General features: G+C 42.3%; 2 protein-coding genes and 1 non-coding gene across 4 annotated transcripts in view; all 3 read right to left on the bottom strand.

Moving 5' to 3' along the window:
• Positions 1-268: 268 nt before the first annotated feature.
• On the bottom strand, positions 269-3,010 carry tomm20a (translocase of outer mitochondrial membrane 20). Its single transcript, XM_033979125.2, has 5 exons — positions 2,815-3,010; positions 2,465-2,511; positions 2,300-2,381; positions 1,246-1,388; positions 269-723 (listed from the first exon to the last, which is right to left on the bottom strand). Exons 1-5 carry the CDS (start codon positions 2,936-2,938, stop codon positions 679-681), a joined length of 441 nt encoding a protein of 146 aa, XP_033835016.1. The 5' UTR covers positions 2,939-3,010; the 3' UTR covers positions 269-678.
• LOC117383082 (small nucleolar RNA SNORA14) lies at positions 1,495-1,623 on the bottom strand. The gene has a single exon (XR_004542394.1). It is a non-coding gene; the product is annotated as a small nucleolar RNA SNORA14 (small nucleolar RNA).
• A 419-nt stretch (positions 3,011-3,429) lies between the features above and the next one.
• arid4b (AT-rich interaction domain 4B) overlaps positions 3,430-10,597 on the bottom strand; it is a 57,294-nt gene continuing 50,126 nt past the window's right edge. Inside the window, exons 17-24 of one of the 2 annotated variants that reach the window (XM_033979123.2) lie at positions 10,014-10,196; positions 8,743-8,827; positions 8,480-8,672; positions 7,224-8,402; positions 7,044-7,151; positions 6,573-6,800; positions 5,943-6,089; positions 3,430-5,586 (exon numbers count right to left, since the gene is read on the bottom strand). In XM_033979123.2, coding sequence (XP_033835014.1) covers positions 5,441-5,586; positions 5,943-6,089; positions 6,573-6,800; positions 7,044-7,151; positions 7,224-8,402; positions 8,480-8,672; positions 8,743-8,827; positions 10,014-10,196 — 2,269 coding nt within the window. In that variant the 3' untranslated portion in view covers positions 3,430-5,440. The remainder of the gene's footprint in view (positions 5,587-5,942; positions 6,090-6,572; positions 6,801-7,043; positions 7,152-7,223; positions 8,403-8,479; positions 8,673-8,742; positions 8,828-10,013; positions 10,197-10,597) is intronic. The other variant, XM_033979124.2, reaches the window with a different exon arrangement.

Raw genomic sequence — 10,597 nt, 5'->3', positions numbered from 1 at the left:
ACAGGGTCCTAAATGGCAGTGCAGGACGACCCAAAGAGGGACAGGTGCTCACTCTAACCCCGCCATGGGCAATAAATTAAATAGAACACATTTTCTGTATTTTTAAAATATGTTTATTGCTGGATTGAGACACCTTGGGTCTTATCCTTGTGCCATACACTGTACAGTTTGCCATTACCAGAGTTCTCCACACTTGAAAGCAGCACAAGTGTTGATATATTCCATGCAATACTACTGCCCCCTGCTGGTGAAAATGAACAAGTTATAGTTGGGTTTGTACATGTTTTATTTCATGTTTTCACCATGAGTAGATATGCAAGAGACTATTGGTTATAAAAATAACATTTAACAAAGTAACGCATGAACAACAAGTGAGCTCTTAAACACAAACTACAGTTCACCATATCAGAGTTTCATTATGTTTCCCAAGTCATGATTAATTTTTAGTACAAAATAAATAAATTGAAGGTGGCAAGTTAGATCTTTTGTTGGATTGTGGGGACTGTGAAACCATCCCCAAAGTGTCTAAATGTTATGAAGTCCGGAGTGAAGCGTCAGATGAGGACTTGTCCAAAACTGGGCTGGTTAAGTCCACCTCAGTCACAGTAGTGAACTTAACAGTACTCATTCAGAAAGGTCTAAAATCCCTTTATGGAATATTTATAACACTATCTCTCATCATTCAACGTCATCTTCTGATAAAGACTGGGCGCTGATGATACGCTGCAAAACAAACAACAAACATTACACAGAGTCCAACTTTTAAATTTCCCAAATAATCTTAGATTTTTCATACATTTCAGCAGACATGATGTAATGAACTAAGTGATGAGAAAACAAGAAAGTATGGCTAGCGGCTAAGCCTGTACAAAGTGTTTGAAATTTCTCTTTGAAAAACAATATGCAATACACATATTCCCCATTTCTAAAAATCTTCCAACTTATTTTCCCTGGACTTCACACAATAAACAGACATCACAAATTCAAAAGTTACTAATTAATTAATACGAAGGAATTTCAACAGGGCACTACACATTCAATTAAAAAATAAGGACATAATATTGAATTGAAAATATTGTCATAGGGGTGAAATCGCCGAGAGCAACTGTCATGCCTCCAAGCTTTGGAATCCTACATCTTTTGTTGCACCCTTTCTTGTCCCAGAGGCAGACAGGAGACACTGGGGGGTTTTCAAGGATGCTTTGTATAGTGTATATAAAAAGTATTAAACATAGGTAAACACACCTGGCTGATGCTGGGGAGCTTTGTGAGCAGCATCTGGAAGACTGGAGGGGGCAGGGTCTGCTGAAGGACCTGGAGGAGCTGCTGTGGCTGGCCACATACTGCGATGGCATTGGTCAGGTGGTCTACACCCTTCTCAAATTCACCTAGGAGAGCAAGTTACAGTGAGTATATGGACAGAAGGCGTGTATACATACAGGAAGGTAGGGAAGACTTATGATAAACAATACACAGAAAATAAGAATAAGTAATACATGTCTTGGAGGTGAAATAGCAAAGAGCCATGGTATTTACTCTCAGCTTTGGAGTTCCAAGTTTACTGTTGCATCCTTTCTTGTCCCAGGGACTATTGAAGTGACTGAGGGGTTTTCAAGGATGCCAGGAGTAGTTAAATTCAATATTCAGACTGCATGGCAATATTTTAAGACCACCATATACATGACTGGGCATTTCTTGTACTTTGATCATAATTAATGTGAAATTATATGCACATTTTTGATTGAGATTGTGGTGAGCCACATGCATTCCACCCTGAACAATCCTTAATGTCACAGGCCCCATCCTTTAGATGTACTGCTGTGTGACATTATTATTTTGTGTGTAGGTGGTGTGTGGTGGAGTTTAGTGTAATCCTACTGCTTGTGTCAAGGGTTCAATGGATTGCAACTTTAAATGTTTGGGCATGCCAGAAGCTCAGACTGGCTCATCTTGCTCCCAGCTGGTCACCTGTGTGTTCAGCACTTCTCTTTACTTAACTATACTTGTAACATACAACAACGCACACCCGTCTGAGGTCAGACACACATATACTTTCACCCCTGATATTTACACACATCCAAACCTCATGACACTTAGTTAAAATTAATACATTTGTTAAAATAAACATTTTATTAATTTAATTTGTTTGGAGCCAAGTTATGATACTGGATTACACTTTTAGTCATAAACATGTGTCTGACCCCTGACCCAGAAATCACAAGAGAACAAACCCAAGTAGACAATTAAAAGTGTTTTTGTTTTTTATACCGCCAAACTAAACACATTTAATCCAGCTGACCTTGTGACAGCAGCTCTTCTCCGAGCTGGATCTCCTCCAGGAAGAACTTCTGAACAGCTTCAGCGTCTTTCAGGTCTGGGAGCTCCAAAGTCAAAGACAACGTTGTAGTGTTAAGTAACTATAAATCACTACATACTCATTAAAACACGTCTTGAGTTTACATACCTTTGCCAGTCCAGACCTCTCCGCGGAACATTTCTGTTTTCTTCGCCCTGTGACAGAAATTGTACATAATGTGGCTTTGTGAGAATTAAGTAACCGTGACACACATGTGATTGAAATTAGCATTGAGCTAATAGCATGTGGCTGCTATTCAAGATTTACACCCTTTCTTCGACCATATTACGCAATAAATCATGTACTGATAATGCGATGATAAGGTAATTTGCATGTAATGTAAAAATCGTATTTATATAGTCGTCCTTGATCATTGTAGCGCTAACATGTTACTGCTATACACCTGGCTAATGCTCAGCTCTCTTCCTTCTCTGTGTAGAATAACGCTAGCTACTCACGTTCACGTAGTTTTTGCTTGAAGTTTGGATCACTCCGTCGCTTTCTGTCAAAGTATACACAATACGCAACAAATACGACCCCACATACCCCGGCGACAATCGCACTCGTCCTACCGCTCATCATAACTGAAACTACTCATGAGCTACAGGCTACGAGCTAAAGGCTAAAGCTAACGCGAAACGGCTAGAGGCGCGAGGCCGGAAGTACGTGACCACAGAGACATGACTTATTTCCTGTTCGCTTTGCTTCAACTTTTTTAAATTTGCACTTTGAAAATATGTCAGTATAAAACTGTAAAATGTATGTTAAAATGTTCATAAATGGATAAACACAAAGTTGCTGTGAATGCATCATTTAGGGCTGCAACAATTACTTAATTCGTAAATATTCTCTAGAAGCACTCGATCACCATATTTCAGCCTTTATTTAGTTTAAAACGCATTTAAAAACAGCAGTGTATAATAAAAACTAGTTAACGATTAAAATAATTGTTGGTTGCAGCAGTAGCATCATTACACCATTTTGTGTATTTTTAGGACAATATCTTCTAAAAGCTTCAATGTTGGTTGTACAGTCTATGGTTGAGAGATTAAACCTGCAGGCACACACGATACTTCACAAACTATGGCATTTTATTCAAACAGAAGCTTCTGCTTTGCTTACATTTTTACAATAAATTACACATGACCATCATGAGATGAGCCTAATAAATACTATTAAGCATTGTCCAAAAAGCTCCTTTACTTTCACTTAAACGTAGCATCAGACCATTCTCCATTTACAGCGTCATACAACTTTTCAGGCCATGTACATGTCAGAAAATAGGTTAGCCCAACCAAAACATTCTTCTTACAAGCAGAAAACAGAACAAATGCAAAACCTAAACTTTAAGGGAACAAAACTATGGAAAAGACGGAAAAGTAAATGAACCAACGTATTAAGAAAAACTGGACAAACATGCGGTAACCCTCTGTATTTACACTTAAACTACAGTTAAAACCGTAAAACTGTCTTTACAGAAAAGTACATGTTATTAACAGTGCAAGATATTAAATAGCTTGACTCAAAACACTTCTCAATATACAAATGTATAACAAAAGCATACAATTACATACAAGTGCCGAACAAAAAACATTACTTCGGGGCAGTATCATACAGTAGGGAGTCTGTACATAGGAAACACTGGAGATGTCTTCAGAGATGTACACACGTACATCACTTTTTGATATAAATGCACATTTTACATTAACTCTACTCTGGGGTCTCTCTATGTATGTGCCAAGACCAGATTTTTGGTAGGGACTGACTGATGAAAAGAAGACTGAAGAATGGATTGGAAATGTGGTAATAAGATAATATATGGGGAAAACTGAAACTGGTACTGTACTGTGTAATGATGATTTATAATAAAGTTAATGTTGTTTTGGTAACACAGTGCATTTTATTTTATGGAGTTAATGTCGTGTTGTGTTTTGAAGCTACAATGATCCAGTTGAAATGTTACCAATTCCTCTTTGAAAATAAAGAGACAATTGGACTTGAGATGAAAACATAATTAAATAAGATGATATAGATTTGATGACATTTGTTATGGTTAATTGAAATGTGGTTGTTACAGAATCCTCAATCTATGAATTTTCTGAAAATGCCAACCATTCCAACAATATATACGATCTGTATAAGTGCCTATAGCAGAATTACCTGACAATTCGTGATGTTGTCTAGCGGCTCTTAACATAATGGCCATTCATAAAACTCATGTGATACGACTACATTTAAAACAAATCTACACACAAGTGCCATTGACAACCACACACCAAAAACCCTGGAGTTATGAGACGAATGCATTGAACTTTGCACATTTGTACTGCAGCTTTACCCAAGTCATGAGTCTTCAGTAGTCGATTACAGACGATCCAGTTTGTTTAAATTCAGTATAGTTAAATATAGCCTCATTCATACAGCATTCTTCAGTCTTTGTAAGAGACATTTGTCCAGGAAACCCTCTGATTTGGAAAAGTGCCGTCCTTTCTCAAAGTGCCCCATGAACAAGAACAAGAAGGCACTACAGTTTCATTCCTAATATTCACTTTGTGGGTGTGCGATGGTTTGAAATCCTATTCATAAACAATGATAAGACTCAATGGGAGAATACAGGAGCACAGTCCTGTACTTTGGCCATTAAAAGTTGAACCACAGGAGAGGTTTTTTCAATGAGTGGACAGAGGAACGTGGCTTTGTTACACTGGGGTTGCCCCTGATGCCAATAATAAAAGGAGAGCACCAGCCCCCTATGTGAGCACAGAGCACATCCCTTACCTCTACAATTTTATCAAATCAAATTATTGCTTGAAAAAAACAATTCTTATAAATGTTTAATTACGGAGAGTGAAAAAACAAATTGGTATTTTTTGACAAATTGAATCCCATACACAATCTTCATAAAAGTGCACTTAAGTGCCATTAGCTTGCCAAGAAACAGTTGTCAATAGAAAATAGTGCTTGTTTAATGTTTTTTGTCTCTGGTCTGGTTTTTGTGCCCCAGTAGTTACAGCTTGTACTTGTCAGTTTTGTTGGGTGCTGGTTAAGTGCTTAAGTGCAGTGTCTCCGGTGTGGAACGTCCTGTCACCTACACTCCACTGAGACCCCAGAAGTTTGAGAGGATGAGGAGGACACGGGCGGGTCTGCTAACGTTAGCATCACCGCTGCTGTGAGTGAGCTGGAGGAAGGAGATGAGGAAGAGGAGGAGGAAGAGCATGCCGCCACAGCACCTGGAACAACAGACGTGATCAATGGATGAACATCATGTTTGAGTTTAATTCTGCAACAATTAATCGAAATAATTGTAACTAGTCGACTATTGAAATTAAATATTCTCTCTCTTCATTCTCTCTCTTCAGCCTTCATTCACAATATTTCAACCTTTATTTGGTTAAAATGTATTTTAAAAATCTTCATGTACAAAATAGATAATTGTTTTAGTCAACTACTAAAATAATCAGTAGTTGCAGGCCTAATTGACTTCCTTCTTGCTCACCAATACAACAATGTACCTGTGAAGTTTATAATATAGTGATTATTTTTTAAACCTCCAGGTTACAGTCAGTGGAAGGTGTTAGAGACTTACTTTCCCGTTCTTTCTTCTTCATGCGTTTCCTCCGTCGGTCAATGGAGGCCACCTCAGATTTGAGCGAGAGGTAGTGGTTCCTAATGTCCTGCAGTTTCTCCTGAAGAAACGAAATCCTCTCCAGACTGCTCATCTTCTCCAGATCAGCTACAAACACAGAATACAAAAAGTTTAGACACCAGTATGTTCTGTTCTTTCATATTTATACTCACTATTAAAGTAGATTGTCAGTTGGGCCTTGTTAATAAAGGAGACCAATATAATAGTAGATATTTAAATAATTCATCAAATTATGAGACCAAATGGAAATCAAATATCATTGGCTTGTGCCTTTTCAATTAACACATCTACACAAGCAATACTATGCTGTATATCACATGCTTATATTATCAGATTAAATTATTTAACATAGTTTTTGCTTCCATGTCGACCAGCACAACTAAACTGCCATAGGTATCTACAGTTCAGGTGCATTATTGGATACAATTGAATAACAAAACATGTTTTAACTTTTTTTTTAAACTATCCAACCCTAACCCAAACAAGATAAAAACATAATAAACTATAGTATTGTGGCTATATTATAATACTTTCAAATTTGCAAACCTTAAACTATATAATTTCACTTACACATCTGGAAGCTCCACTTGTAGACCCGTGGTGATCTCCCGTGGTGATGGTGCTCCCTCTGGTGGTGGGAGTGGTCACTGTCACCCTGCTTGTGATACTTATGGCTGGAAGGGGGAGAACGCCCAGGACACTTCGGTGAAACTGCGGCCTTCACGTCTGATATAGGATTTTTGGAGGCGGTTGGTTTGGCTTCAGTAACACACTGGTCCTCACTGTCACTACTGTTGGCTGCAGATGAGAAGAATACAGAACAATTATCAAAGTTACACATTCATCACATTGTTTACTGTACCAATAATAACACTGCAGTGAGGTGAATAAGACAGTCCTTTACTGTCTCCCATGACAGAAATTTGTCTAAGCATGTAGTGCTCTGCACCAGAATCGTGGCAGTGCCATGCCACCAGAAGACATGTAATGAGGTCTATTCCATGGCCTGAGATGGGAGGAGAGTGGGCGATCAAATGTTACCTGTTTTCCTGTTCTTTTTGGGAGGCACGCCGAGGCTCTTTCGGTTTGGCTTGTGTTTCTTTGAGGCTCCAGGCTGAGAGTCTTTTTGCCGTTTCTGACTCACTGGTGCTAAAAATGAAGCGTTTAGAGACTGTGACAGACCGAAGAATCACACTCGTTCTGAAAATGAGATGCTCTTACCTTTGGGTTTCTGCTCACTCTCCTGCTGGCTGCTGCTGCTCAGCTCCAGGCTGCAGCTGCTGCTGCTGTTACAGGACAGACTGGGGTCGAAGGGTTTGGAGGGTGAGGCTGCCCCCTCGTCTTGAGGCAGGTCCTGTTCTCCACCCAGACTCTCCACCTCCACAGTGCTGCTATCGGACTCACTGCGGCCCGGACCCTCCTCTGTGGGGGCACCAGGGGGAAGTGGAGCAGAGGCAGGCTCCTGGGGCAAGGCGGGTGGAGTGAGGGGGCGAGGTGAGGGGGGCTGAGGCGGTCCTGAGTCCTCCACCGCACTGCCGCCTCCTGAAGGCGAGCCCGGGGTGGAGGGGGGCGTGTTCAGGACAGAGTTACTGCCGCTGCTTGGAAACTCCGGTTTGTCCAGGTCCATCTGTTCCTCTGACACCTCATCCTCCGGACCACCCTCTGGGTCCTGGGTATCATCCAAACAGGACGTGTCAGGGGGTGGAGGGGGGCTGGCTGCCTCTGTGTCCGAGTCAGAGAACAGCTCTTTGAGAGTCTTTTTGGGCCACTGGGCCTGGATACTGGACCACACGTCCTTTTGGCCCTTAGAGCGCACAGCGGGACGCTCCTCTGAGCTCGGAGATGTTTTGGTCCTCTTCTCTGGGATCTCCCAGAAGCCCGACTGTCGCGCTTTGTTCTTCTCCTTCATACCGTTGTACTTCTTTGAGGGAGGGCCTTTGGTTTTGGGACGACCGCGCTCACTGCTCTCTGCCTGGGCGTCTGTGTTCTCGTCCTCTGAGCTGCTGCTATCCCCCCCTGGGACAGGTCTGTCCTGTTTGCGGGGGGACGTCCCGGGGAGCCAGTCCGCGCTCCTTGTGCTGCGGGTCTTGGCTTTAGTGTGACTTTTGGGGGTTCGATCCAATGCCCCGTCGGACTTCCTCTTCCTGCCGCTCACCTCTGGCTCAGTATCAGTCTGGTTCCTCCTCTTCACAGTGTCAGTGACCTCTGACCCCACAGCGTCCTGGGACTTGCCTGGACCAGGGGTGGGTTTGGTGCCCTCAGGAGTGGTTCCTGACTCCCAGCGGTCTGCTGTGGGACAGGGCTCTGCTGGGCCCTTCCTGCCCCGTCCTGGCCGCTCCTCCTCTGGGCGTCCTGCCTCCTCTTCCTCGTGCTCACTCTCGTCTGTCGACATTTCTGATGCTGTAAAGAAACAAAGTCTTTTATTCACAGCACAAACCAATAGTCCCTCCACATCAGTATAGTTAAGTACTCATTACCTTGCAGCCCATTGAGGATAGATGTTATTTCTATGGCCTTGGCTGCAGACTGCTGATTCACTCTGTCCTCGCCATCGTCCATTTTGGAAAAGATGTCCTGACTCAGACATTTGGATCGAGGGCCACGACTCAAGCCCAGACCCTCCCTTTGATTGAGCCGCTCCAGTCTGTCCCGTTCCCTCTCGCCCTTGTTCTGTTTGTAAAACCACAATCAGTACATCAAGTCCAATCGCTTTAAAGAGTCTTTCTCCGAACTGTGTTACCTTTATTTTCCTGCGATGCTTTATTTTGGTTACATTCTTATTTGCTGGACGTAAAATCTTGTCTGCTTTGACCCATTCATCGTATCTAAAAAGCAGGCACAGAAAAGGGGATTTTATCATTATTCACTTCACAATGTAAGCCATTTGTAAAGCACATCTAAGCTTTTCACACCACCCAGATTTCTCCACTTCACCGGACACATAATTAGCCTCGAGAGCAAAGAAAGCAGTGGTAATATGAGAAAAGACAAACCTTTACAATGAAGAAACAATATTACACCAACCACCACACAAATCATAGTCAACATAGTTCCCACAGAAGCGAAGGGCAGAGGGTCAAATGAGGAGAAGTGGAAGATTCACAACAGCACACACAACAGACAATGCAGAGAACAGCCCTGTGCCTTGGATAAAGGGCTAAAGGACACACCACAACAGTTAAGACAATGAGAAACACTGTGTATAAACTGATTTCTCTAGTTGGTTCCCTGACTGAATCTACCCTGACCCACGGGGAGAGGGGAGACGGTTGAGAGGTAAAGGTGAGTGTAGCTGGCCCTTTAAATACCCAAGAGGTCTTTGACATTAGTTAGATTCATTTAAGGAGATTGGATAATGAGATTGTTAACGCAAATCCACAGCTTTGATTAATTGATTCAAAGCTTTGGTTTAAGAGACAGACAGGGGATTCAGTTTTGTTTCCACTGAAGCAGTAAGACACAGCCTGGGTCAATACGTTTCCATTTAAACTGGTGCAGTGTGCCCCAAATGTACTGTACTCAACCAATTTAGAGACTGTTCTGAGTGAAGGGACCAAGAAAGTTTTAGCAAACAAGGGACAGGGTCAATTTTGAAAATGGAAAAGTTTCACTCAAAAAATGTGTGCTTGAAGTAAAATAAATTGCAATGAATGTTAGATCTCTCCTTTAGATTGCCTTGCATATAACATTATCCGATCTTTATCTCGCGCTAGTTATGCCATGGGAAAAATACGCATACACATGTTTATGTAGCAGAGGCTACAGAGGCTTTAACAGATACTAAACTGTGCCATGCTGACAGTCCTTGCCGTACCCTCCAGTGGAAACAAGACTTCAGGTCTAGAGGGAGCTCAGGAAAGACTAGTTCAGTTTGACCACTAGATGGCCTGGTTTGAGATCAGAGGGGAGGATGTGCTGCGTGGCTGCAGGGATCGCTCTGTGAGCTGAGGTTAACAGATGTAGTTTTAGGTGATTGTGGAGTTAGGTGGTTCTCCCCAGGCCCTGTCTTACCTGATGTTCCAGCCACAGTAGTGCACCAGGTAGAGCACCTGTCCCCCCTCCACGTCTGCCTCTTTCACAGTGGCCTGGTACGTCTTCAGAGAGCGGCCTCGCCCATACCTCACCTGCACCTTCATCCCCGGGGGGTAACACTCAAACTCCTCCCCCTCCTCCCCCTCCTGACTGCTGTCATCCCTGCAAGAAAAACAGTTCAGCACTTCCTGGCCCTAGACTGAGATCACCAGACCACAGGCCCCCTCCCCACACCCACGCGCTATCTCATCTACTCTCACCTGTCTTAAATTAGCAACATTGTCTATATAAAGACTTAATTAGCTTTCCATGTACCTCAAAACTAGTGTAAGCTACACCTAAACCAGTCAAAAGAAAACAACATGGAGAATAAACAAAAGTAAAATTAATATCTGTTCATGGAAAAAAATAAATAAAAATCTCTTATGGTAATTGTATCATCAGCCTCACACAACACACTCAATCCCATTCACCCAGTGTATAGACAAAGCCACAAGGGGGAGCCAGTGAGAGCCAGAGGGAAGGTGCATTGCCAGTACAGTACAGGCCATAGAAGGCACAGG

The sequence above is a fragment of the Periophthalmus magnuspinnatus genome, chromosome 15 (genome assembly GCF_009829125.3).
Source record: "Periophthalmus magnuspinnatus isolate fPerMag1 chromosome 15, fPerMag1.2.pri, whole genome shotgun sequence".
Taxonomy (NCBI): Eukaryota; Metazoa; Chordata; class Actinopteri; order Gobiiformes; family Gobiidae; genus Periophthalmus; species Periophthalmus magnuspinnatus.
This window is presented reverse-complemented; position numbering and strand designations above follow the sequence as displayed.

Coding starts and splice junctions, on each gene's coding strand:
- tomm20a (XM_033979125.2), bottom strand. CDS start 2,938: ATGATGAGCGGTAGGACGAGTGCGATTGTCGCCGGGGTATGTGGGGTC. Junction 2,382..2,464: donor AGAGGTCTGGACTGGCAAAG/GTATGTAAACTC, acceptor TTGACTTTGGAG/CTCCCAGACCTGAAAGACGC. Junction 724..1,245: donor AGCTCCCCAGCATCAGCCAG/GTGTGTTTACCT, acceptor TTTGTTTTGCAG/CGTATCATCAGCGCCCAGTC.